Genomic DNA, 23,222 nt, shown 5'->3' on the forward strand with positions numbered 1-23,222 from the left:
GGTATTGGGGGAAGGTATTTGAGAGCAGCTGTCCACATCAATCCATCTAGGATTTGTGCCACCTGACCGATTTCGCAAACTATCATTTTCACAATGATGTGCATATTAACAGTCAGCACATACAACTCATTGCATCTAAGTGTTGGTTGACAGAAGGGATTAAGCAGTTAATATTTAAGGTTTAAGTGTTTGTTTACATAAAGCAATGAGCACTTCCATAAAATATTTATTCTCATAAATGATTAGCTGAGGTATTTTCAATGAATTGAATTTTTTTTTGTGGTAATGAGTGCGTGTGTGCGTTTATTTTAATCAATCTTCAAGGGATTGCTACCTTTATATGTTTCTTGAGTTAAAACATGCTGGGTAATGGATGAGTTAGCAGGGAGAGTGAAGGGCACAAGACGGTGGTCACAGTGTTTGAACTTGCCTGGAATTTGTATCAGGGCTATAAAGGACAATAAAGATAATTTCAGACATAAGGAACATGAGACACCACAGGGGATCAAGGGAGCATAGCTAAAGGGACATAGCTTGGCATGGGCTGGCATGATTGGCGAATGGAGAAAAAGGGGAACAAAAGCAGAAGGGATGTTTTATCATACTAAGTATTACTTTTAAAACTTGAACACAGTTCCAGAGCCCCTAGGTAGTATTTGTGCTCATCCAACTTGGGAACCAATAGTTTCCTCTGCTCTTCTCAGATCACTTGGCCTAACTCATGATACAGGTGATCCACTGCTGGAATTAGGAATGTGTGAAGCTATTTTTAAAGGCTGGATTCACAGAACTGGCACTTTTGGGCCTCTGCGCATCAGACCAGGAGCAAAAATGAAGGAAGTTTTGTTACAACAGTGAGACCATATCTGAAGTACAGCGCACAGTTATAGAGACATAGAGTCAAGTCTCATTATTTAAGATGTGATATACTGGTGTTGGATGCAGTTTAGAAAAGGTTGAGAGTAGATTGAGGGTGGAGCTGAAAAAAACCACAGCAGGTCAAGCAGCATAGGAGAAGGTGAATCAAAGATTCAGGGCGGAACCTTTCACCCTGACCTGAAACATCAACTTCTGTTTGACCTGCTGTGCTTTTTCCGGCTCCACTTCTGTCTACTCTGACTCTCCAGCATCCGCCGTCCTCACTATCTCCAAGTTTAGAAAAGGTTCACAAGCTATAATCTTGGGATGAAGCAGTTATGAGGAAATGTTGAACAGTTTGGGGATCTCAGAAGGTTCAAGAAATTAGAAGAATAAGAGGTGATCTTATTAAAATATATACAATTCTTAGGGCGTTTGGTAATGCAGATGCTCAAGAATGTTTCACTTAGTAAAGGAATCTGGAACTAGAGGTAATAGTTTCAGAATAAGGGGCAATCTATTTAAAATAGTGATGATCTTTTTTCTCTCCGATGGTGATTAATCTTTGGATAGACAAAAGCTGAGACAAGTTGTTGATTCACAAGGAAGTCAAAGGGGCAGCAAGGAAAGTGGATCTGAAGGCACAATCAAATAATCTATAACCATTAGATGGTAAAACAGGGCTAAATTGTGTATTTCTGCTCCAACTTCTTAGATTCTAGTGATATACATAGGATTACTTGGAATATCCACTACGCTACAGGGTATTGACCCAATTCACTCTTTCTGGTGTTTAAGCTCCAAGTAATGCACTTCCTATCCTTCCCTATTTAACTGCCCAAAATTATGTCTCCTCCTTTCCATGCCATCAATTCTTAGGTTTTCTTTAGTTGAAAGAGTTAAAGTCGAAAACAGCCAGCCAGTTAGAAATGTTGAGCAATTGCCTTAATAACAAATGAATGCAAAATAAAAATGTCTTGTTTGGTTCTTCATGGTTTAAAGTGATTCATGAATATTGTTTTTCTGAACAAAAAAAAGTCTGGAAATGAATTCTGAAAGCTTTGCAGTTATACATATCAAAAAATGCAGGTTCCAGGATTCGGATGTTTTAGTAAGAACAGAGAAGATGGTAAAAGAGGTGGGGGTATGGCATTGTTAGTCAAGGACAGTATTACGTTTGCAGAATGGACATTTGAGGACTCGTCAACTGAGGTAGTATGGGCTGTGATTAGAAACAGAAAGGACAGGTCAGCCTGTTGGGAGTTTTCTATAGGCCTCTGAATAGTTGCAAAGATTTGGATGAAAGGATAGCAAAAATGATTCTCGATAGGAGCGAGAATGACAGGGTAGTTGTTATGGGGCACTTCAGCTTCCCAAATATTGACTGGGAATACTATAGTTCAAATACTTAAATGGGTCAGTTTTTGTCCATTGTGTGCAGGAGGGTTTTCTGACACAGTATGTAGACAGGCCAACAAGAGGAGAGGTCACATTAGATTTGGTACTGCATAATGAACCCAGCCAGGTGCTAGATTTGGAGGTAGGTATGCACTTTTGCGATAGTGACCACAATTGCTTATGCCCGAAATGTCGATTCTCCTTCTCCTTTAATGCTGCCTGACCTGCTGCGCTTTTCCAGCAACACATTTTTAAGCTCTGATCCCCAGCATCTGCAGTCCTCACTTTCTCACAATTCAATTATGTTTACTTTAGCGATGGAAAGGAATAGATATTCACAGGAGGGCAAGAGCTAGACTCAGGGAAAGGCAATTATGATGCGATTAGACAAGATTTAGGATGCATAGGATGGGGAAGGAAACTGCAGGGGATGGGCACAATAGAAATGTGGAACCTATTCAAGGAACAGCTACTATGTGTCCTTGATAAGTAAGTATCTGACAGGCAGGAAGGAAGTGGTCGAGCGAGGGAGCCGTGGTTTACGAAAGAAGTTGAATCTCTTCTCAAGCGAAAGAAGGAGCCTTATGTTAGGATGCAGCATGAAGGCTCAGTTAGGGCACTTGAGAGGTACAAGGTATCCATGAAAGATCTAAACAGAGAACTAAGACCAGCAAGAAGGGGACATGAAAAGTTGTTGGCTGATAGGATCAGGGAAAACCCTAATGGTTTCTATAGGTATATAAGGAATAAACGAATGACTAGAGTAAGATTAGAGCCAATCAAGGACAATAGTGGGAAGTTGTGCGTGGAGTCAGAGGAGATTGGGGAAGCGCTAAATGAATATTTTTCATCAGTATTCACACTGGAAAAAGACACTGTTGTCAAGGAAAATACTGAGAAACAGGCTACTAGACTAGATGGGATTGAGGTTCACAAAAAGGTGGTGTTAGAAATTCTGGAAAGTGTGAAAATAGATAACTCCCCTGGGCTGGATAGGATTTATGTAGGATTCTCTGAGAAGCCAGGGAGGAGATTGCAGAGCCTTTGGCTTTGATCTTTATGTCGTCATTGTCGACAGGAATAGTGCCTGAAGGCTGGAGGATAGCAAATGTTGTTCCCTTGTTCAAGAAGGGGAGGAGAGACAATCCTGGTAATTATAGACCAGTGAGCCTTACTTCGGTTGTGGGTAAAGTGTTGGAAAGTGTTATAACAGAGAGGATTTATAAGCATCTAGAGAAGAATAGCTTGATTAGGGATAGTCAACATGGTTTTGTAAAGGGTAGGTCATGCCTCATAAACCTTATTGAGTTCTTTGAGAAGGTGACCAAACAGGTGCTTGAGGCTCAAGCTGTTGATGTGATGTATATGGATTTCAGTAAAGTGTTCGATAAGGTTCCCTATGGTAGGCTACTGCAAAAAATATGGAGGCATGGGATGAAGGGCGATTTAGCGGTTTGGATCAGAAAATGGCTGGCTGGAAGAAGACAGAGGGTGATGATTGATGGGAAATGTTCATTCTGGAATTCAGTTACTTTTGGTATTCCGCAAGGATCAGTTTTGGGTCCACAGCTGTTTGTCATTTTCATAAATTACCTGGATGAGGGCATAGAAGGATGGAAATTTGTAAATTTGCGGACAATACTAACGTTGGTAGAGTTGTGGATTGTGCTGAAGGATGTTGTAGGTTACAGACGGACATAGATAAGCTGCAGAGCCGGGCTGAGAGGTGGGAAATGGAATTTAATGCAGAAAAGTGTGAGGTGATTCACTTTGGAAGGAGTAACAGGAATGCAGAGTACTGGGCAAATGGTAAGATTCTTGGTAGTGTAGATGAGCAGAGAGATCCTGGTGTCCATTTAAATAGATCCCTCAGAGTTGCCACCCAGATTGATAGGGCTGTTAAGAAGGCATACAGTGTATTAGCTTTTATTAGTAGACAGATTGAATTTCAGAACCATGAGGTCATGTTGCAGCTGTACAAAACTCTGTTGCAGCCGCAATTGAAGAATTGTGTGTAGTTCTGGTCACCGCATTATAGTAAAGATGGAAAGGGTTCAGAGGAGATTTACTAGGACATTGCCTGGTATGGAGGGAAGGTCTTATGAGGAAAGGCCAAGGAAATTGAGACTGTGTTCATTAGAGAGAAGAAGGTTGACAGGTGACTTAATTGAGACACCTAAGATAATCATAGGGTTAGATAGGGTGGACAGTGAGAACATTTTTCCTCGGATGGTGATGGCTGGCAGGAGGGGCCATAGCTTTAAATTGAGGGTGATAGATACAGGACAGATGTCAGAGGTAGTTTCTTTACTCAGACAGTAGTAGGAGCGTGGAACGCACTGCCTGCATCAGGGCATTTAAATGGTCATTGGATAGGCATATGGACGAGAACGGAATAGTGTAATTTAGATGGGCCTCAGATTGGTTTCACAGGGCGGCACAACATCAAGGGCTGAAGGGCCTGTACTGTGCTGTAATGTTCTATGTTCTATGTTCTAAAAAAATCTGAATTATCCACAGACATTTTTAAAACCAAAAGCTTTCCAATTAATGCAGATGTGATTTTGGAAGAGTTTTTCAAGCAATTAAGAACGAATCATTATAATTTCCTGTTGCTTATGCATCAATCACAAGACCAAAAAATGGGTAACTCGACAGTCAGTTCATATTGTTTACAGGTTCAATGTGCAAACACTGCAGAGATTTCAAATTGCAACCTTTCAGCAAGAGGTAATTAGATGGCAACACTTGTTTATGAATAAAGTTGATCACTTGAAATAATTTGTTCAGTAGTTGAACTATTTTTGTCAGCATCCTTAATTATTGTCAAGAGAAATATTTTGATAAAAACACTGAACTATTAAAAACAAACAGTAACAAATGATATTTGTAGGTAACAAATATGATCAATATAGTCATGTTTTAAAATAAAACAGAAAATGCTGGAGAACATTAGCAGGTCTGGCATCATCACTGGAGAGATTTTGTGTGAATGAAGTGTCTGCCAGAAACCGCCTACACACAAAAGATTATCTTGAATATTTCTAAAAAGCCAATGTTCTTTCAATGTGTTAGTAAAAAGGCACCACTTTAAAAGAAATGTAAAAGCTGTATTGTGGAGATGCACTTTTGTTAGTATTTTCATTACAACCATAAGAGTTTGAGGCATTTTCCTCCCCCGGCCCATTCCCACTCCACTGAATCACACAACATTTTTACCTAAACCTTTATGCTCTAATCCATGAAATCATCCTCTAAAATTCTCCAGTACCCAGAGGTACACTCCTTTCATTATTTTTCAAAGCTATTTCAGAATACTTCACCATAGAACATTATCCATCAACCACAATTGGCTGCCCATTATATTACACAGGAGGGTTCAGTGGAATGAAAGGAGTCCTTGACTGACACAGAACAATCCATTACCCACTGGAGTTCCAAACAGTTCTTGAGTTACATCATTTCACTCATGCTTGAAGTGCTGTTTTGTCAATAACCGTACTGTTCTCTGTTGGTCCAGACAATATAGTTTTTGTCAGTCTAATGTTTGTCAAACTGTTACTTTGATAGAACCCTGTCATACAGCATAGGTCAAAATCAGGGCCACAGCTTCTCATCTATTTTACATTCATTGCTTACTGTCTTTGTTCAAATTAACTTATTCAGGTCTTGCTCATAAGGAAGGCATCTGGAAATAAGACAACATAGTGATTTTTGTTGTGGTTGTTTCTCACTTTGGCTTATATCTTCCTCCAATAATTAGGATTATTGAAAAATTGCAGTCTAGGGTGGCACGGTGGCTCAGTGGTTAGCATTGCTGCTTCACAGCGTCAGGGACCCGAGTTCAATTCCTGCCTTGGGCGTCTGTCTGTGTGGAGTTTACAGATTCTCCCTGTGTCTGCGTGGGTTTCCTCCGGGTACTCTGGTTTTCTCCCACAGTCCAAAGATGTCCAGGTCAGGTGAATTGGCCATGCTAAATTGCCCATATTGTTAGGTGCATTAGTCAGGGGTAAATATACAGTGGGGGAATAGGTCTGGGTGGGTTACTCTTTGGAGGGTCAGTGTGGATGTGTTGGGCTGAAGGGCCTGTTTCCACACTGTAGGGAATCTAACCTAATCTAATTGATGTAAGGACATGATTCCAGGGATAAGAAACTTTGGTGATGCAGGTAGAGTAGAGAAATTAAAACTCCTTGAAGAAGAAAAGATTGAGTAATGATCTGACAGAAATATTCAAAATCATGAGGGATCTGCACGGAGGAGATTGGGAGACATTGTTTCTACTGGTGGAAGGATTGAGAAGCAGATGGCATTGATATAAGGTACTCAGCAAACAGCAGTGGTAACACGGGGAAGAACAATGTCTGTACAGTGGATGTTTAGAACATGGAATGCACTGCCTGTGAGTGAGATGGAGGCAGGTTCAATCAAAGTACTCAAGAGGAAGTTGGAGTCTTATCTGAAAAATAAGGAAGTGTAGGGCTACATGAGAAGATGGAAGAAATCCCTATGAAAGGATACACTTGGCAGAGGAGTGCAGTCAAGGTTCACTAGACTGATACAGTGGATGTCAGGGCTGTCCGACGAAAAGAAATTGGTCTGAGTGGGTCTGTATCAGCAAGAATCCAGAAGGATGAGTGGGGATTTGATTAAAATATATTCAATTCTAAAGGGTTGCACAGACTAGTTGCCAGGAGGATGTTTTCCTTGGCTGGTGTGCCGAGGACCAGGATTATAGTCTCAGAATATAGGGTAGGCCATTTAGAACTAAGCTGAGGAAACATTTCTTCACTCAAAGGATAGGGAATCTGTGGAATTTGCTCCCACAGAAGGCTGAAGAAACCAAGTCACTAAACAAATTTGAGATATTGCCTCTAGAGATTTTAAAGGTAGCAAGGGTTATGGGAAGAAACCAGAAATGTAGCATTGGGATAGAGGATTATGGATGGCAGGATTGAATAGAGGAGTTGGATCAAATGGCCAAATAGCCTTCTAGTTTCTGTTGTTATGTCTCTATCAGTAACTTGAGGCAAAGTGTTTCTTCTGAGAGACAGCATAGACATGATGGTGCTGAAAGTATTTTATGAATCGATAGAGACATTCAAGATGATACAATAAATAATTACTATATGTTACAACAACTGAGAAGGTATTCCTAGCAGGAAAGAATGATCAAGCTGGAGTACATTTCGGAGAAGACAGAGGAATAACCTGATGGAGGCATTTAAAATTATGGAGAATCGATGTTTCGGGCATGAGCCCTTCTTCAGGAAGGGCTCATGCCCGAAACGTCGATTCTCCTGCCCCTTGGATGCTGCCTGACCTGCTGCGCTTTTCCAGCAACACATTTTCAGCTCTGATCTCCAGCATCTGCAGTCCTCACTTTCTCCGTATTTATAATTATGCAAAGATTTGAAAGGATAGACTTAGAAACTTAGATAATTCACTTTGTGGAGAAGACCAGAACTGGAGCTCATGATATCACATTTCGAATAACAAATCCAGTAAAAATTCAATGTAAACTTCTTTATCACAGAGTAGTTGTAATGTAGAACATGCTGCATTTATTGTAACTAATAGTTACAAGGGGAAGCTATATAAGCACTTGAGAGAGAATTGAGTAAAAGGTTATGTTGATAAGATGAGTTAAAGAAGTTTGGAGGTATATTTGGGCAGAGCCTAAACTGAAGCTGGGCTGAATAACATGTTTTTGTGCTATAAATATTTTATACATTTTTAGTACCATTAGGAAATCATTTTCCTCCCAAATGTTGAGCAATTTCCAAAAATCACATTTTAGATTAGATTACTTACAGTGTGGAAACAGACCCTCCGGCCCAACAAGTCCACACCGACCCACCGAAGCACACCCACCCATACCCATTCCCCTACATTTACCCCTGCATCTAACACTACGGGCAATTTAGCGTGGCCAATTCACCTAACCTGCACATTTTTGGACTATGGGAGGAAACCGGAGCACCCGGAGGAAACCCATGCAGACACGGGGAGAATGTGCAAACTCTACACAGTCGGTCGCCTGAGGCGGGAATTGAACCCGGGTCTCTGGCACTGTGAGGCAGAAGTGCTAACCACTGTGCCACCGTGCCGCCCACTAATATTGAAATGCTACTTAAATAAACTTGTCTAATATTTGACTTTTTGGACACTATTTCAAACCTTAGCAAGACAGCACATTAGAAAATTATACTTCCTATTGTGATTAAAGCTCATAACATGTTATTCTTGTCTTTGGAAACCTGGGTTCCAACAGGGAGCAAAAATTGAATGTTTTAAAACCAAAGTTGAAAAGTAATTATAAACAGTGAATTGAAATTCACTAACCCGCCCAACTCTCCCCCTCCACAAATCCAAATAATCATGTGACTTTGGATAAATGAATAGAGAACCAACTGAGGAGATCATTTCGAGAGTGTTTGCTGACTTGGAGTTTTACAATCCAAAATGAAAAGGGGACGGATGCAGATGTGGGTTCTTCCAGAGAAAAGGCTGATAACAGCAGAGGTGTTGTTAGTTTAGCAGCCTCCAAAACAGCCAGGACACAAAAAAGGATTCCTGAGTTGCTGACAAGAAAACTACAATGCAGAAGGCTTTGGAGCTTTGAGACAGGATAACATCCTCCCAGGCTGCTGAGTCATGAGTTTAATTCATCCATGTTAAGAAGTAAGAAAGGATGAGTTAGCAATATATTCAAAATTCTCAGGAAGAGACATTAACAGAAAAAAATCGCGTCAAGCAAATAAATTAATTTGCTGAAAAGAAATGTGAGCTCTGCCAATTGAACAAAAGACATGGAGACAGGTAGACAAGGTAGTTACTGTGGAGAAAGTTATGGAAGATGGAGAATATGGGGAAATAGCAACACCTTGAAAAATCTACATATTGTAGAGGAGGAGGTGCCGAACATCTTAAAATGCATAAAGGTCAATAAATCCCTGATCAGGTGTACCCTAGAACTCCGTGGGAAGCTAGAAAAGTGATTGCTGGGCCTCTTGCTGAGATATGTGTATCATCAGTAGCCACAGGTGAGGTACCGGAGGACTGGAGGTTGGTTAACGGGATGCCACTGTTTAAGAAGGGTGGTAAGGAAAAGCCAGGGAACCATTGAATGGTGAGCCTGACATCAGTAGTGGGCGCGTTGTTGGAGGGAATCTTGAGGGACAGGATTTGCATGCATTTGGAAAGGCAAGTACTGATTAGGGATAGTCAACATGGCATTGTGCTTGGGAAATCATAAGACCATAATACATAGGAGCAGAAATTAGGCCATTCAGCCCATCAAGTCTGCTCTGCTATTCAATCATGGCTGATAAGTTTCTCAACTGTATTCTCCCACTTTCTCCTCATAGCCATCTGATCCCCTTGATACCCAAGAACTTATCTATCTTAGTCTTGATACCCAAGAACTTATCTATCTTAGTCTTAAATATTCTCAATGATCTGGCCTCCACAGCCTTCTGTGGTAATGAATTCCATCGATTCACCACTCTCTGGCTGAAGAAGTTTCTCCTTATCTCCCTTCTAAAAGGTCTTCCCTTTACTCCAAAGCTGTGCCCTCAGATCCGAGTCTCCACTAACAATGGAAACATCTTCCCAACATCCACTCTGTCCAGGCCACTCAGTATTCTGTGAGTTTCAATGAGTTTTCCCCTTATCCTTCTAAACTCCATTGAGTATAGATACAGAGTCCTCAAACATTAATCTTTTCATTCCTGGGATTATTGTTGTGAACCTCCTCTGAACACACTCCAGAGCCAGTACATCCTTGCTGAGGTATGCGGCGCAAAACTGCACACAATACTCCAATTGTGGTCTGACCAGAGACTTATAGAGCCTCCGAAGTACATCCCTGCTTTTATATTCAAGTCCTCTCAAAATAAATGCCACAATTGCATTTGTCTTTCTAACTACTGACTCAATCTGCAAGTTTATCTTGAGAGAATCCTGGTCTAGAATTCCCAAGTCTCTTTGCACTTCAGAATTCTGAATTATCTCCTCATTTAGAAAATTGTCCACGCTTCTGTTCTTCCTTCCAAAGTGCATGGCCTCACACTTTCCCAAATTGTACTCCATCTACCACTTCTTTGCCCACTCCCTGAACCTGTCCAATTTCTTCTGCAGCCTCTCCACCTCCTCAATACTACCTGTCCCTCTACCTATCTTTGCATCATCTGCAAACTTAGCCAGAAAGCTCTCAGTTCCTTCATCTAGATCGTTAATGTATCAAGTGATACGTTGTGGTCCCAACACTGAGTCTGCGGAACATCACTTATTACCAGCTACCACCCTAAGAAGGACGCTTTTATCTCCACTCTCTGCTTTCTGCCAGACAGCCAAGCTTCTATGCATTCTAGCACCTTGCCTCTAACACCAACGGCCCTTATCTTACTCAGTAGCCTCCTGTGCAGCACCTTTTCAAAGACCTTGAATTCCAGGTAGATAATATTCATTGGTTCTCCTTGGTCTAATCTGCTTGTTACTTCCTCAAATAATTCTAGCAGACTCGTCAGGCGTGACCCCTTGATAAAACCATGCTGACTTTGCCATGTTTTATCATACACATCCAAGTATTCAGAAATCTCATCTTTACAATGGATTCCACGAACAGGTTTAGGCTAATCGGTCTATAATTTTCTGTCTTTTGCCTTGCTCTCTTTTTAGCAGGGGTGCCACACTAGAGATTTTCTAGTCTTCTGGGACCCTCCCTGATTCTAGCAAGTCCTGAAAGATCACCACTAATGCTTTCACTTTCTTTTCAGCTATCTCCTTTGGAACTCTGGGGTGTACTCCATCTGATCCAGCTGATTTATCCACCTTCAGGCCATTCAGTTTTTCTAGCATCTTCTCCTTGGTGATAGCCACCATACTCAGCTCTGCTCCCACACTTTCTGGAATTTTTGGGATATTACTCATGTCTTCCACTGTGAAGACTGACATAAAGTAATTATTCAGTTCCTCAGCCTTTTCCTTGCTTCACACTACGATCTCTCCAGCACCATTTTCCAGTTGACCAATGTCCACTTTTGCCTCTTTTACTCTTTATACATCTAAATAAAGACTTGTAGTCTTCCTTTATATTTCTGGCTAGGTTACCCTTATATTGAATCTTCTGCCTTTTTTTTTGTTGCTTTCTGTTGGTCTTTGTCAGCTTCCCAATCCTTTGGTTTCCCACTGCCCTTTGCCACATTATACAGAGTCATAGAGATGTACAGCATGGAAACAGACAGTTCAATCCAACCTGTTCACGCTGACCAGGTATCCCAACCCAATCTAGTCCCACCTGCCAGCACCCAGACAATGTCCCTTCAAATCCTTCCTATTCATATACCCATCCAAATGCCTCTTAAATGTTGCAATTGTACCGGCCTCCACCACTTCCTCTGGCAGCTCATTCCATACATGTACCACCTTCTGCGTGAAAAGGTTGCTCCTTAGGTCTCTTTTATATCTTTCCGCTCTCACCCTAAACCTATGCCCTCTAATTCTGGACTCCCCGATCCCAGGGAAAAGACTTTATCTATTTATCCTATCCATGCCCCTCATAATTTTGTAAACCTCTATAAGGTCACCCTCTCAGCCTCCAATGCTCCAGGGAAAACAACCCCAGGCTGTTCAGCCTCTCCCTATAGCTCAAATCCTCCAACCCTGGCAACATCCTTGTAAATCTTTTCTAAACCCTTTCAAGTTTCACAACATCTTTCCGATAGGAAGGAGACCAGAATTGCACGCAATATTCCAACAGTGGCCTAACCAATGTCCTGTGCAGCTACAACATGACCTCCCAATTTCTGAACTCAATACTCTGACCAATAAAGGAAAGCATACCAAACGCTTTGTTCACTATCCTATCTACCTGCGACTCCACTTTCAAGGAGCTATGAATATGCTTTCTCTTTTGCATTTATCATGTGTCACTAACTTGATCGAGTGTTTTGAAGAAGTAACGAGGAAGACTCATGAGGGTAGAGCAGTGGACATGATCTATATGGACTTCAGTAAGGCATTTAACAGGGTTCTTCAAGACAGACTGGTTTGCAAGGTTAGATCTCATGGAATACAGGGAGTAGCAGCTGTTTGGATACAGAACTGGCTAGAAAGTAGGAGACAGACAGTGGTGTTGGAGGGCTGCATTTCAGACTAGAGGCCTTTGATCAGCGGTGTGCCGGAAGGATCGGTGCTGGATCCACTACTTTTTGTCATTTATAAATGATTTGGATGTGAACATAGGAGGTGTGGTTAGCAAGTTTACAGATGACACCAAAATTGGAGATGCAGTGGACAGTGAAGAATGTTACCTCAGAGTACAATGCAATTTTGATCAGATGGGTCAATGACTGGCAGATGGGGTTTAATTTAGGTGCTGCATTTTGCAAAGGCAAATCAGAACGGGACTTACACACTTAACGGTAAGGTCTTGGGGAGTGTTGCTGAACAAAGAGACCTTGGAGTGCAGGTACATAATTCCTTGAAAGTGGGATCCCAGGTAGATAGGATAGTGAAGAAGGCATTTGGTATGGTTGCCTTTATTAGTCACTGTATTGAGTTTCAGAGTTGGGAGGTCATGTTGCAGCTGTACAGGACATTGGTTAGGCCACTTTTGGAATACTGAATGCAGTTTTGTTCTCCTTCCTATTGGAAGGATGTTGTGAAACTTGAAATGGTTTAGAAAAGATTTGCAAGGATGTTGCCAGGGTTAGAGAGTTTGACTATTGGGAGAGGTTCAATGGCTGTGGCTATTTTCCCTGGACATCGGAGGTTGAGGGGTGACCTTATAGAGGTTTATAAAATCATGAGGGGCATAGATAGACAAGGTCTTTTCACCAGAGTGGGGGAGTCCAAATGTAGAGTGCATAGGTTTAGGGTGAGAGGGGAAAGATATAAAAGGGACCTAAAGGGCTCGTTTTTCATGCAGAGGCGTTGCGTGTATGGAACAAGCTGCCAGAGGAAGTGATGGAGGCTGGTACAATTACAGCATTTAAAAGACATCTGGATGCGTATACGAACAGGAAAGATTTAGAGGGATATGGGCCAAATGCTGGCAAATGGGACTAGATTTATTTGGGATATATGGTCAGTATGGAAGAGTTAGACTGAAGGCTCTGTTTCCATATAGTACAGCTCTATGACTCTAAGTATTTAGATGTGCACTTGCAATATCAAGGTATACAAAACTATGGGCCAAGTGCTGGAAAATGGGATTATTTAAGTGGTACAGACTTGATGGGCAGAAAGGTCTTTTTGTGCTGTGAATCTGTAGTGCTCCAAGACTCTGTGTGTCTATTTCCAGAATGTAACACAACAATGAGATCAATCCATCCGCTGAAAATATTTGAAAAACTTCTGACGCTTTGATGTACGGAGCATTCGCAGTGTAAATGAATCTGGCTATTTCCATACCTCATATGTCCACTGTAACACTCACCATACTCTGAAGTTTCATACTTGAACTTGAACCCAAGGCCTTCATTCCTTCCATCAGAAATGAAACGTACAAAGAGCTGATTGTCTGATGTGTGCATTGTGGAAGGAGGGTTCTCGCCACAATAGTGTCCATTTCCTCCATGGGTGGTCAAAGGTGGGGAAGATGCATCAGGTCCATTCCTTAACTAGAATTGGAAATAACATGAGAAATATTAGAGGATTTAATCAATGGCTTTTTTAAAAAAAAGAAGCTGGAACTATTAAATCTTGAACCAGAACCACCAAAATGAATTCCATGAAACACTATTCAAGAAATTGTTCTAAGCGGAGGTTTTGGAAGGCACATCAGTTTGACATTTCTCAGCACCAGCAATGGGCTTCATTAAGAATCTCCCGTGTTGACTATCTTGTGCATTTTTTCTGGGAAAACCTGATCCCAACTGTCAAGGAAATACACAGCATGGCGTCACTTGGAGTATTCTGTCAGGAAGGACAAGAGTCAGGAAAAGAGAGTACATGCCCCATTTTATGGCACAAGCTGCCAAATTCAGATAATATTGAAGATCTGGTCTTTGGTTGTGGGTTAGAGGATGAAAGAGTGAGAAAAATCTTTTTCACAAAAGCGTATTGGAATGCACTGATTGGAGGTGTTGGTGGAGGTAGGTTTAACTGAGGCAATCAAGAGTCCATTGGATTATTTTTATGGAAATAATCAACAGGTTTATATGAAAAAGGTGGGAGATTGGCACTATGTCAAAATGCTCAGAGAGCCAGTGCAGGTACAATGGGTCAAATGACCTCCTTCTCCACTGTAAAAATTGTGTCATTCTGTGAGTACATGGATTAATGTGTAAAGGGGTGAACTAGGCAAGAGGGTATGTGGACAAGTCTGTAGGTGGTTAGAATGATGATGTAGGCAGCCAGCTGATTTGGATATGTGTGAAGTGGGTAAAGTGGGCATGGTGGAAGAGCTAGGCAAGATGAAGAATCTGGTAGCTGGGGAGGCAGCTGGGTTTGGTCGAGTATAGTTGGGCTGCGTTGGGGATGTGGTTTAGTATTTGGATAGGTATTCCAGCATAGTTGGGCCTGGCAGTCAGGTCCAATTGGAGCATACTTGGGTGGGAAAGGTTAGAGTTCAGAGGCAATGTTAAGGGATTGGAGGGTGATTGGGGTTGGGTGATATGGCGCAATCCCACTAGTAGTCCACGCACTGGGACTTAAGTAGGATCCTGATATGCATCTTTGTCATAGATCTGGTATTTGACAACCCAGGAGCTGAAAGATTTGGATGTCTTATTCACTCCATTTCTTTCTCAGTTCTGGCTTCACATGTTCTCCCTTTTTTATCCACGGTGACAGCTAGTTTTCAATAAATCTCAAGCAAATTTATCAAATGGCTTCATGCTTCACAGAACAAATCAAAGTTGACGATTCAATCACAATTCTTTTCAGGTGATGAAATATTGCTGACTGATTTTAATGGTTTTCATTTGATGTGTGTCTTCCTACAACTCATAATTTATAAATTATTTTATATTTACACAATGTTAGATTAAGATTCTCACCATATGTCTCATTATAATCTGTCAAGACAATTAAAGGGATTCACAATAGTCATGAAGATTTTTTATTTCCATGTGGGATGAGGTTGCATGGAAATTCTTCACCTTTGAATATTTTGTTCAGCTGAACATTGTTCATGAGAAAGCTTTGATAATGCATGCTGGTAGTTTCTTTGGATACAAGGGGGCTAGCTGCAAAACAATGAGCACTAGTTGGCTGGAATCTGCCAACTCAGCTGCCCATGCTGCTTAAATGTATGTTCGCTTCCAAGCCACACTCTGTCCTGGTTTGGATCTATCTTACCATTCCTTCACTGTCACTGGGTTAAAATCTTGGAACTCCCTTTCCAAGAGCTCTGTAGGTATCGCTACATCAGTTTGAGAACTCATCACCAACGTTTCAAGGACAATTAAGAACAGGCACAATGACACATACCTTGGACTAATTCATACAAAATCACTTCTCACAGGGAAAACTTACTAAGCACTGGCAAAAGACCAGGAAAACTATCCTGTTAGCTGCAATGAAGAAACAGGAAGTTTAATATCATACCAGTCATAAAGAAAATGAGATTACATGACAGTTATCCTCAAAGTTTCCCCAACAACTTGTATTTATATTATGTTGTTAATGTAATAAAACATCCAAAGGCACTGCACTAAAATGTTATGAAGCAAGATCTGACTTTGAGCCACATTAAAATTCTAGATTTTTGGAAAAAGGGATACATTATAAGGAGTTTCCTAAAAGAGGGAAGCCAAGAGAATACATCCAGAGATTTATAAAACCATGAGGGGTAGGGTAAATGTTTCCCTGGGGTGGGGGAGTCTGAAACTAGAGGAGAAAAATTTAATAGGGACCTAAGCAGCAACCTTTTCATGCAAAGGGTGATGTGTGTGTGGAATAAGCTGCCAGAGGAAGTGGTGGAGGATGATACAAAAGGCATCTGGGTGGAAATATGAATAGGAAGAGTTTAGAGGGATATGGGTCAAATGCGGGCAAATGGAACTAGATTAATTTAGGATATCTGGTCAGAATGAGTTGGACCAAAGGGTCTGAGATGTAGGGAGAGTATTCCAGACATTAGGGCTTTGACACTTCAGTGCAGCCACCAATGGTGGAGTGATTAAAACCATTTCACTTGAAAGGGCAGAATTAGATCACTACAAATATCTTGGAGAACTGTGGGACTTGAGGAGATGACAGAATTAGGGAGGGACAATGCTGTGGAAGGATTGAAAAACAAAGATCAGTACAATATTTTATTCTGGATGACATGGTACATGAGCCAATAAACGTTTGCAAGTGATAAAGTAGGCAAATGGAATATTGTCATTTATTGCAAAGAGAATGGAAGTAGTGATGTTTTGCTCCAGTCTACAGAGCGTTAGTGAGACCACGTCTATGGCACTCTGTGCAGTTTTGATTTCCTTATCGAAGAAAGGATACAAACGCGCTAGAAGCAGTTTACCCAAGCATTCATACAGGCAGTGCAGTTAAACTTCTGAAACTTCCTCAAGATATTGATAATGGAGGATTAAGGGATGGTAATGTAATTGAATGTCAAGGAAAGTTAGATACACTCTCTCTTATTGGAGATGATCATTGCCTGGCACTTGATGTGGTCTAAATGTTACTTAAAACTTAACATCTCATGTACCTACATGATAACAGTAAAAAGTAAATCACTGACTGGTAAGTGCTTTGGGATAACAAAAGACACAAAAAGCACTGTACAGATGCAAATTAATTTTTCTTAAATGTAAGATCGAAAGTTTAAACTTCACAAAACTTAGACTTTAGTAATGTGAAAAAGTTGTATACCTCTAAGTAGTCTCCAGTTGTACAGTTTGTGTCAGAACTTTGAACTTGGAAGGTCCAGTTGAAGTGGATAGAAATTTTGGAACCACTGGTGACAGCAATAAGCCAAGTGCAATTGAGATTTGATGTATATTTGTGGGGATAGTTGGGTGAAAGAACAACACCGTGGTCAGCATTGAACCGCCCACCACAAGCTGAAAGGAAGGAAATATATCAATAACTAATAAAAAAAAGCAAGTACATTCATATAAAAAGTATTTTTAAATCTAAAACTTTTCTTTGGGGACGAATCTTTGCTAAGTAACAGTCTTTACCACATATTGCATAGCATTCAAATCCACACCAAACGTTCACATTAAACAGAAAAAAAAACCCTCGCACATTAGTGTCCAGACTATTGACATAGCAACCAACAATAATTGGTATCGAGCCAAAAAAAACAATTAACTGAAAATTGTGGGGTTGGCACTTGTGGCAGGAAGGTTTACTTGGTGGTACTCCTTTGTTAACAATTTTCATGCAAGAATTAATCCAATTATTTTGAACAAATTAATTCTTTTATAAAGTTGAGCACAGAAAAATGAAACATAAACTTGTGAAGCATTCATAGAATCCCTACAGTGTGAAAGCAGGCTCTTTGAGTCCATACCAACCCTTGAAAGAGCAGCCTACCCCCAGTAACTCTGCATTCCCCATGGCTAATCCATGTAGCCCTAGACATCTCTGGAAACTACGGGGCAATTTAGCATAGCCAATCTACCTAATCTGCACATCTTTATACTGTGGGAGGAAACTAGAGCACCCACAGGGGGAATGTGCAAACTCCACACAGACAGTTACCTCAGGTTAGGATCAAACCTGGGTACCTAGTGCTGTGAGGCAGCAATACTAACCACTCAGCCACCATGCCATTGCCCACTCACAACCGTTACATTCGACAATCAATTCCTTTTCTAAGAATTGAGTACATTGTTGATCTTAGATATGACACAAGACACTTGTTGATTAAAACAAGAACAACTTTTTGGAAGCGGAGCTGCAAAACCATTAAGATGCTACAGTTTCAACTTACTAGATTTAATGTACAGCTTTACGTACATTATTAAAAAACTTTTATAAAATTTAACTTTTCTGTAGCAGGCACATCCAACTTTTAGGCGATGGCAGCCAAGGGGCCCTATCACCACCGGTGTTCCAAACACCGGAAAGATTCTGCAATCAGGTGCTGTTTCCCACCCCCATTTCCCCACCCCCAATCCCCTGCAATTACTGCTGGGAGGTTCACTAGTGAGCCAACTCACCCAGGCCCCATCGACAGCACCTCCTAAATCTATGAGCTCTGCACTCTAGAAGGACAAGGGCAGCAATTGTATGTGAACAACACATCTGTACATTCCCCACCAAGCCACTCACCATGCCGACTATGTACTATATCACTGTTCCTTTACTGTCATTGGGTCAAAATCTTGGAAATCCCTACAGAAAAGTACTCTGGTGTCCCTCTGCACCAAGGACTGCAAAGGTTCAAGAATACAGCTCACTACCACATTCTTAGTGGCAGTTATGGATTGGTACTAAATGTTGGCCTTGCCAACGATGCTCATATCCCATGACTGAAAAAAAACCCCTCTAATTGGAAAAGCAGTTAGCTGTGCAAACACACCAAGCTTCATTCAGCCGTGGAGAAGCCAAAAGGAGGTGAGGCTCTCTCTTTCCTATGCAGGTACCAGGCCTCTGAAGGACTGCAATGAAATGCTGGAGCAGTCTGCTGAACCCACAGACCATGAGGGAAGAGAGTGACAGTTTGTGCATGAAGGACAGCATATGAGTAAGAGAGAGAGAGAATGATTGAGTGTGAACCAATGAGGGAGGAAGAGATCATGAATGAAAGGGAGATGGAGGGAGAAAGGAAAAATGTATGAGTGAGAGAGGGTTATTGTTTGCTTGAAAGAGTGTATAAATGAGTGAATGAGAAAGTGTGCATGATTAAGTGACAGAAAGTATGTGAATGAGGGAGTATGAGTGCATGAGATGGGGAGTGTGTATAACACAGGAGAGTGTGGGGGAGAGAATATGTGAGTGAAAGTATGTGAAGGAGACAGTGTGTGTGTGTGTGTGTGTGTGTGTGTGAGAGAGAGAGAGAGAGAGAGAGAGACAAAGTGGGAGCAAATAAGAATGTTTCCTCTACCCATCTAAATTGTTACGATAATTTGAAATTTGATATTTTTCATTTGTCCTGATAAGTGCAAGACAAAAAGCTTTGACATGTTTATCTTTTCAGCAGTATTCAACTTCAGAGAAAATAAAACGGACTAAAAGATTCAACCTACTTTTGTAGTAAGAAGCATTGAAACCACCACCATTGGTTTCCTGATCAGATGTAAATCGAATAAACATTGCATCACCACTAGATCGGAGAGGTCCAGGTAATTGGCTACCACATAGACTGGCAAGTATTGGAGAAAGGTTATTGTTCCCTGAAGAGACAAGAGATATGCAAAACTTAAGTAAATGCAAATTTGAGCCTCAGTGTCTCAAAGCTGTCACAGTTAATGATGCTATGCCACAGGTTGTCACAATTCCAAAGTTGTTTATATCTAATAGACAATAATGCTAAATTGCCAAGCATCTCATAATTATATCAACAGAGGCAGAAGTGGGCTGAACAGATGAGCAGGTATTTAATTTTTCATTTGTCTCATTACAAGTGGAGTCATAGTCATAGAGATGTAAAGCACGGAGACAGAATCTTTGGTCCAACTCATCCATGCCGACCAGATATCCTAACCTAATCTAGTCCCATTTGCCAGCATCTGGCCCATATCCCTGCAAACCCTCCCTATTCATATACACATCAGGATGCCTCTTAAATGATGTAATTGTACCAGCCTCCACCACTTTCTCTGGTAGCTCATTCCATCCACGTAACACCCTCTGTGTCAGTTGCCCCTGAGGTCCCTTTTATATCTTTCCTCTCTCACCCTAAACCTATGCCCTCTAGTTCTGGACTCCCCCACTCCAGGGAAAAGACCTTGTCTATCTATCCTATCCATGCCCCTCATGATTTTATAAACCTCTATAAGGTCACCCCTCAGCCTCCGACACTCAGTGAAAACAACCCCAACCTATTCAGCCTCTCCCTGTAGCTCAAATCCTCTTGCCCTGGCAACATTTTTGTAAATCTTTTTGAACACTTTCAAGTTTCAAAACATCGTTCAGATAGGAAGGAGACCAGAATTGCATGCAATATTCCAACAGTGGCCTAACCAATGTCCTGTACAGCCATAGCATGTCCTCCCAATTCCTATACTCAATGCTCTGACCAATAAAGTAAAGCATACCAAACGCCTTCTTCACTATCCTATCTGCCTGCGACTCCACTTTCAAGGAACAATGAACTTGCACTCGAAGGTGCCTTCGTTCAGCAACATCCCCCAGGATGTTACCATTAAGTTTATAAGTCCAGCTCTGAGTTGCTTTTCCAAAATGCAGCACCTCATATTTGTCTAAGTTAAACTCCATCTGCCACTTCTCAGCCCATTGGCCCATCTGATCAAGAGCACGTTGTACTCTGAAATAACCTTCTTCACTATCCCCTGCACCTCTAATTTTGGTGTAATCTGCAAACTTACTTACTATATCTCCTATGTTCACATCCAAATCATTTATATAAATGACGAAAAGTAGTGGACCCAGCGCCGATCCTTGTGGCACACCACTGGTCACACACTCCAGTCTGAAAAGCAACCCTCCACCACCATACTCTGTCCTCTATCTTTGAGCGAGTCCTGAATCCAAATGGCTAGTCCTCCCTGTATTCTATGAAATCTAAGTTTGCTAATCAATCTCCCATGGGGAACCTTGTCAAACACCGCACTGGTCTGTATAGATCACATCTATCATTCTGCCCTCATCAATCCTCTTTGTTACTTCTTCAAAAAACTCAATCAAGTTCATGAGACATGATTTCCCATGCACAAAGCCATGCTGACTATCCCTAATCAGTCCTTGCCTTTCCAAATACATGTAAATCCTGTCCCCCAGGATTCCCTCCGACTTGCCCCCCCGACTAATGTTAAGCTCACCGATCTATAGTTCCATGGTTTGTCCTTACCACCTTGCTTAAATAGTGGCACCATGTTAACCAACCTCCAGTCTTCCGGCACCTCGCTTGTGATTATCAATGATGTAAATATCTCACAAGGGGCCCAGCAATCACTTCCCTAGCTTCCCATCGTGTTCTAGGGTACACCTGATCAGGTCCTGGGGATTTATCCACTTTTATGAGTTTCAAGACATCCAGCACCTCCTCTTCTGTAATATGGACATTTTTCCAGATGTCACCATCTATTTCCCCACATTCTATATCTTCCACGCCATTCTCCACAGTAAGCACTTTTGCAAAATACTCGGTTAGTATCTCCCCCATCTCCTGCGGCTGTACACACTGACTGCCTTGCTGATCTCCAGCATCTGCAGTCCTTGTTTTTACCTACCTGATCTTTGAGATGCCCTATTCTGTCCCTTGTTACCCTTTTGTCTTTAATGTATTTATAAAATCCCTTTGCAGTCTCCTTAACCCTATCTGCCAAAACTATCGCTTGTCCTGTTTTTGCCCTCCTGGTTTCCCTCTCAAGTACACTCCTACAGCCTTTATACTCTTCTAAGGATTCACTCCATCTCTCTTGTCTATATCTGACATGTGCTTCTTTCTTTTTATGAACCAAAACCGCAACTTCTCTTGTCATCCAGCTTTCCCTACACCTACCAGTCTTTTCTTTCACCCTACCAGGAATATACTTTCTCTGGACTCTCGCTATCTCACTTCTGAAGGTTTCTTATTTTCTAGCTGTCCTTTTATCTACAAAAAATCTGCCCCCATTCAGCTTTTGAAAGTTCTTGCCTAATACCATCAAAAGTAGCCTTTCTTCAATTGGGAACTTCAATTTTTAGATCCGGTCTATCCTTCTCCATCACTATTTTAAAACTAATAGCATTATGGTCACTGGCCCCAAAGTGCTCCCCCACAGTTATCTGCGCTGCCTTATTTCCCAAGAGTAGGTCAAGTTTTGCACCTTCTTTCATAGGTACAACCACATACTAAATCAGAAGATTTTCTTGTACACACTAAACAAATTCCTCTCCATCTAAACCCTTAACAGCATGGCAATTCCAGTCAATGTTTGGAAAGTTAAAATCCCCTACCATAACCATCCAATTATTCCCATAGATAACTGAAATCTCCTTACAAATTTATTTCTCAATTTCCTGCTGACTATTGGGGGGGGCGGGGGGGCGGGGTCTATAATACAATCCCAATAAGGTGATCATCCCTTTCTTATTTCTCAGTTCCACCTAAAAATCTTCCCTGGATGTATTCCCAGGAATACGCTGCCTAAGTACAACAGTAACGCTATCCCTTATAAAAAATTATACTCCCCCTCCTCTCTTGCCTCCCTTTCTATCCTTCCATTTGCATCTTGGAACATTAAGCTGCCAGTCCTGTCCATCCATGAGGCACGTTTCTGTTATTGCTGTGATATCCCAGTCCCATGTTCCTGAGCATGCCCTGAGTTCATCTGCCTTCTCTGTTAGGCCTCTTGCATTGAAGTAAATGCAGTTTAATTTATCAGTCCTATCTTGTTCTGCTTTGTTCCTTCCGTCCTGACTGTTTGACTTGCTTCTTTTCCCAACAGTACCAGTGTCAGATTGATCTCTTTCCTCACTATCTCCCTGAGTTTTCCATCCTCCACCTTACTAGTTTAAATCCTCCTGAGCAGCTCTAGAAAATCTCCCTGCCAGTATATTAGTGCCCTTCCAATTCAGGTACAATCTATACTTCTTGGGCAGGTCACTTCTACCCCAGAAGAGATTCCAATTATCTAAAAATGTGAACCCATCTCCCCTGCACCAGCTCCTCAGCCAAGCATTCATCTGCTCTATCCTCATATTCCTATCTTCACTAGTTCATAGCACAGGGAGTAATCCAGATATTACTACCCTTGAGGACCTCCTTTTTAAGTTACTGCCTAATTTTCTGTATTCTCTCTTCAGAATCTAATCCTTTTTCCTTCCTATGTCATTCATTCCAATGTGTACCATGACCTCCTGCTGGTTCCACTTCCCTTTGAGAACATCTC

The 23,222-nt window shown here is 41.4% G+C and overlaps 1 protein-coding gene across 1 annotated transcript in view; it reads right to left on the reverse strand.

The window, feature by feature from the left end:
• Window positions 1–23,222, reverse strand: part of cubn (cubilin (intrinsic factor-cobalamin receptor)) — a 295,475-nt gene that overhangs the window by 91,533 nt on the left and 180,720 nt on the right. Inside the window, exons 37-39 of the mRNA XM_072574987.1 lie at window positions 19,413–19,559; window positions 17,086–17,276; window positions 13,700–13,883 (exon numbers count right to left, since the gene is read on the reverse strand). Of these exons, the coding sequence (XP_072431088.1) occupies window positions 13,700–13,883; window positions 17,086–17,276; window positions 19,413–19,559 (522 nt within the window). The remainder of the gene's footprint in view (window positions 1–13,699; window positions 13,884–17,085; window positions 17,277–19,412; window positions 19,560–23,222) is intronic.

The sequence above is a fragment of the Chiloscyllium punctatum genome, chromosome 8, assembly GCF_047496795.1.
Source record: "Chiloscyllium punctatum isolate Juve2018m chromosome 8, sChiPun1.3, whole genome shotgun sequence".
Classification (NCBI taxonomy): domain Eukaryota; kingdom Metazoa; phylum Chordata; class Chondrichthyes; order Orectolobiformes; family Hemiscylliidae; genus Chiloscyllium; species Chiloscyllium punctatum.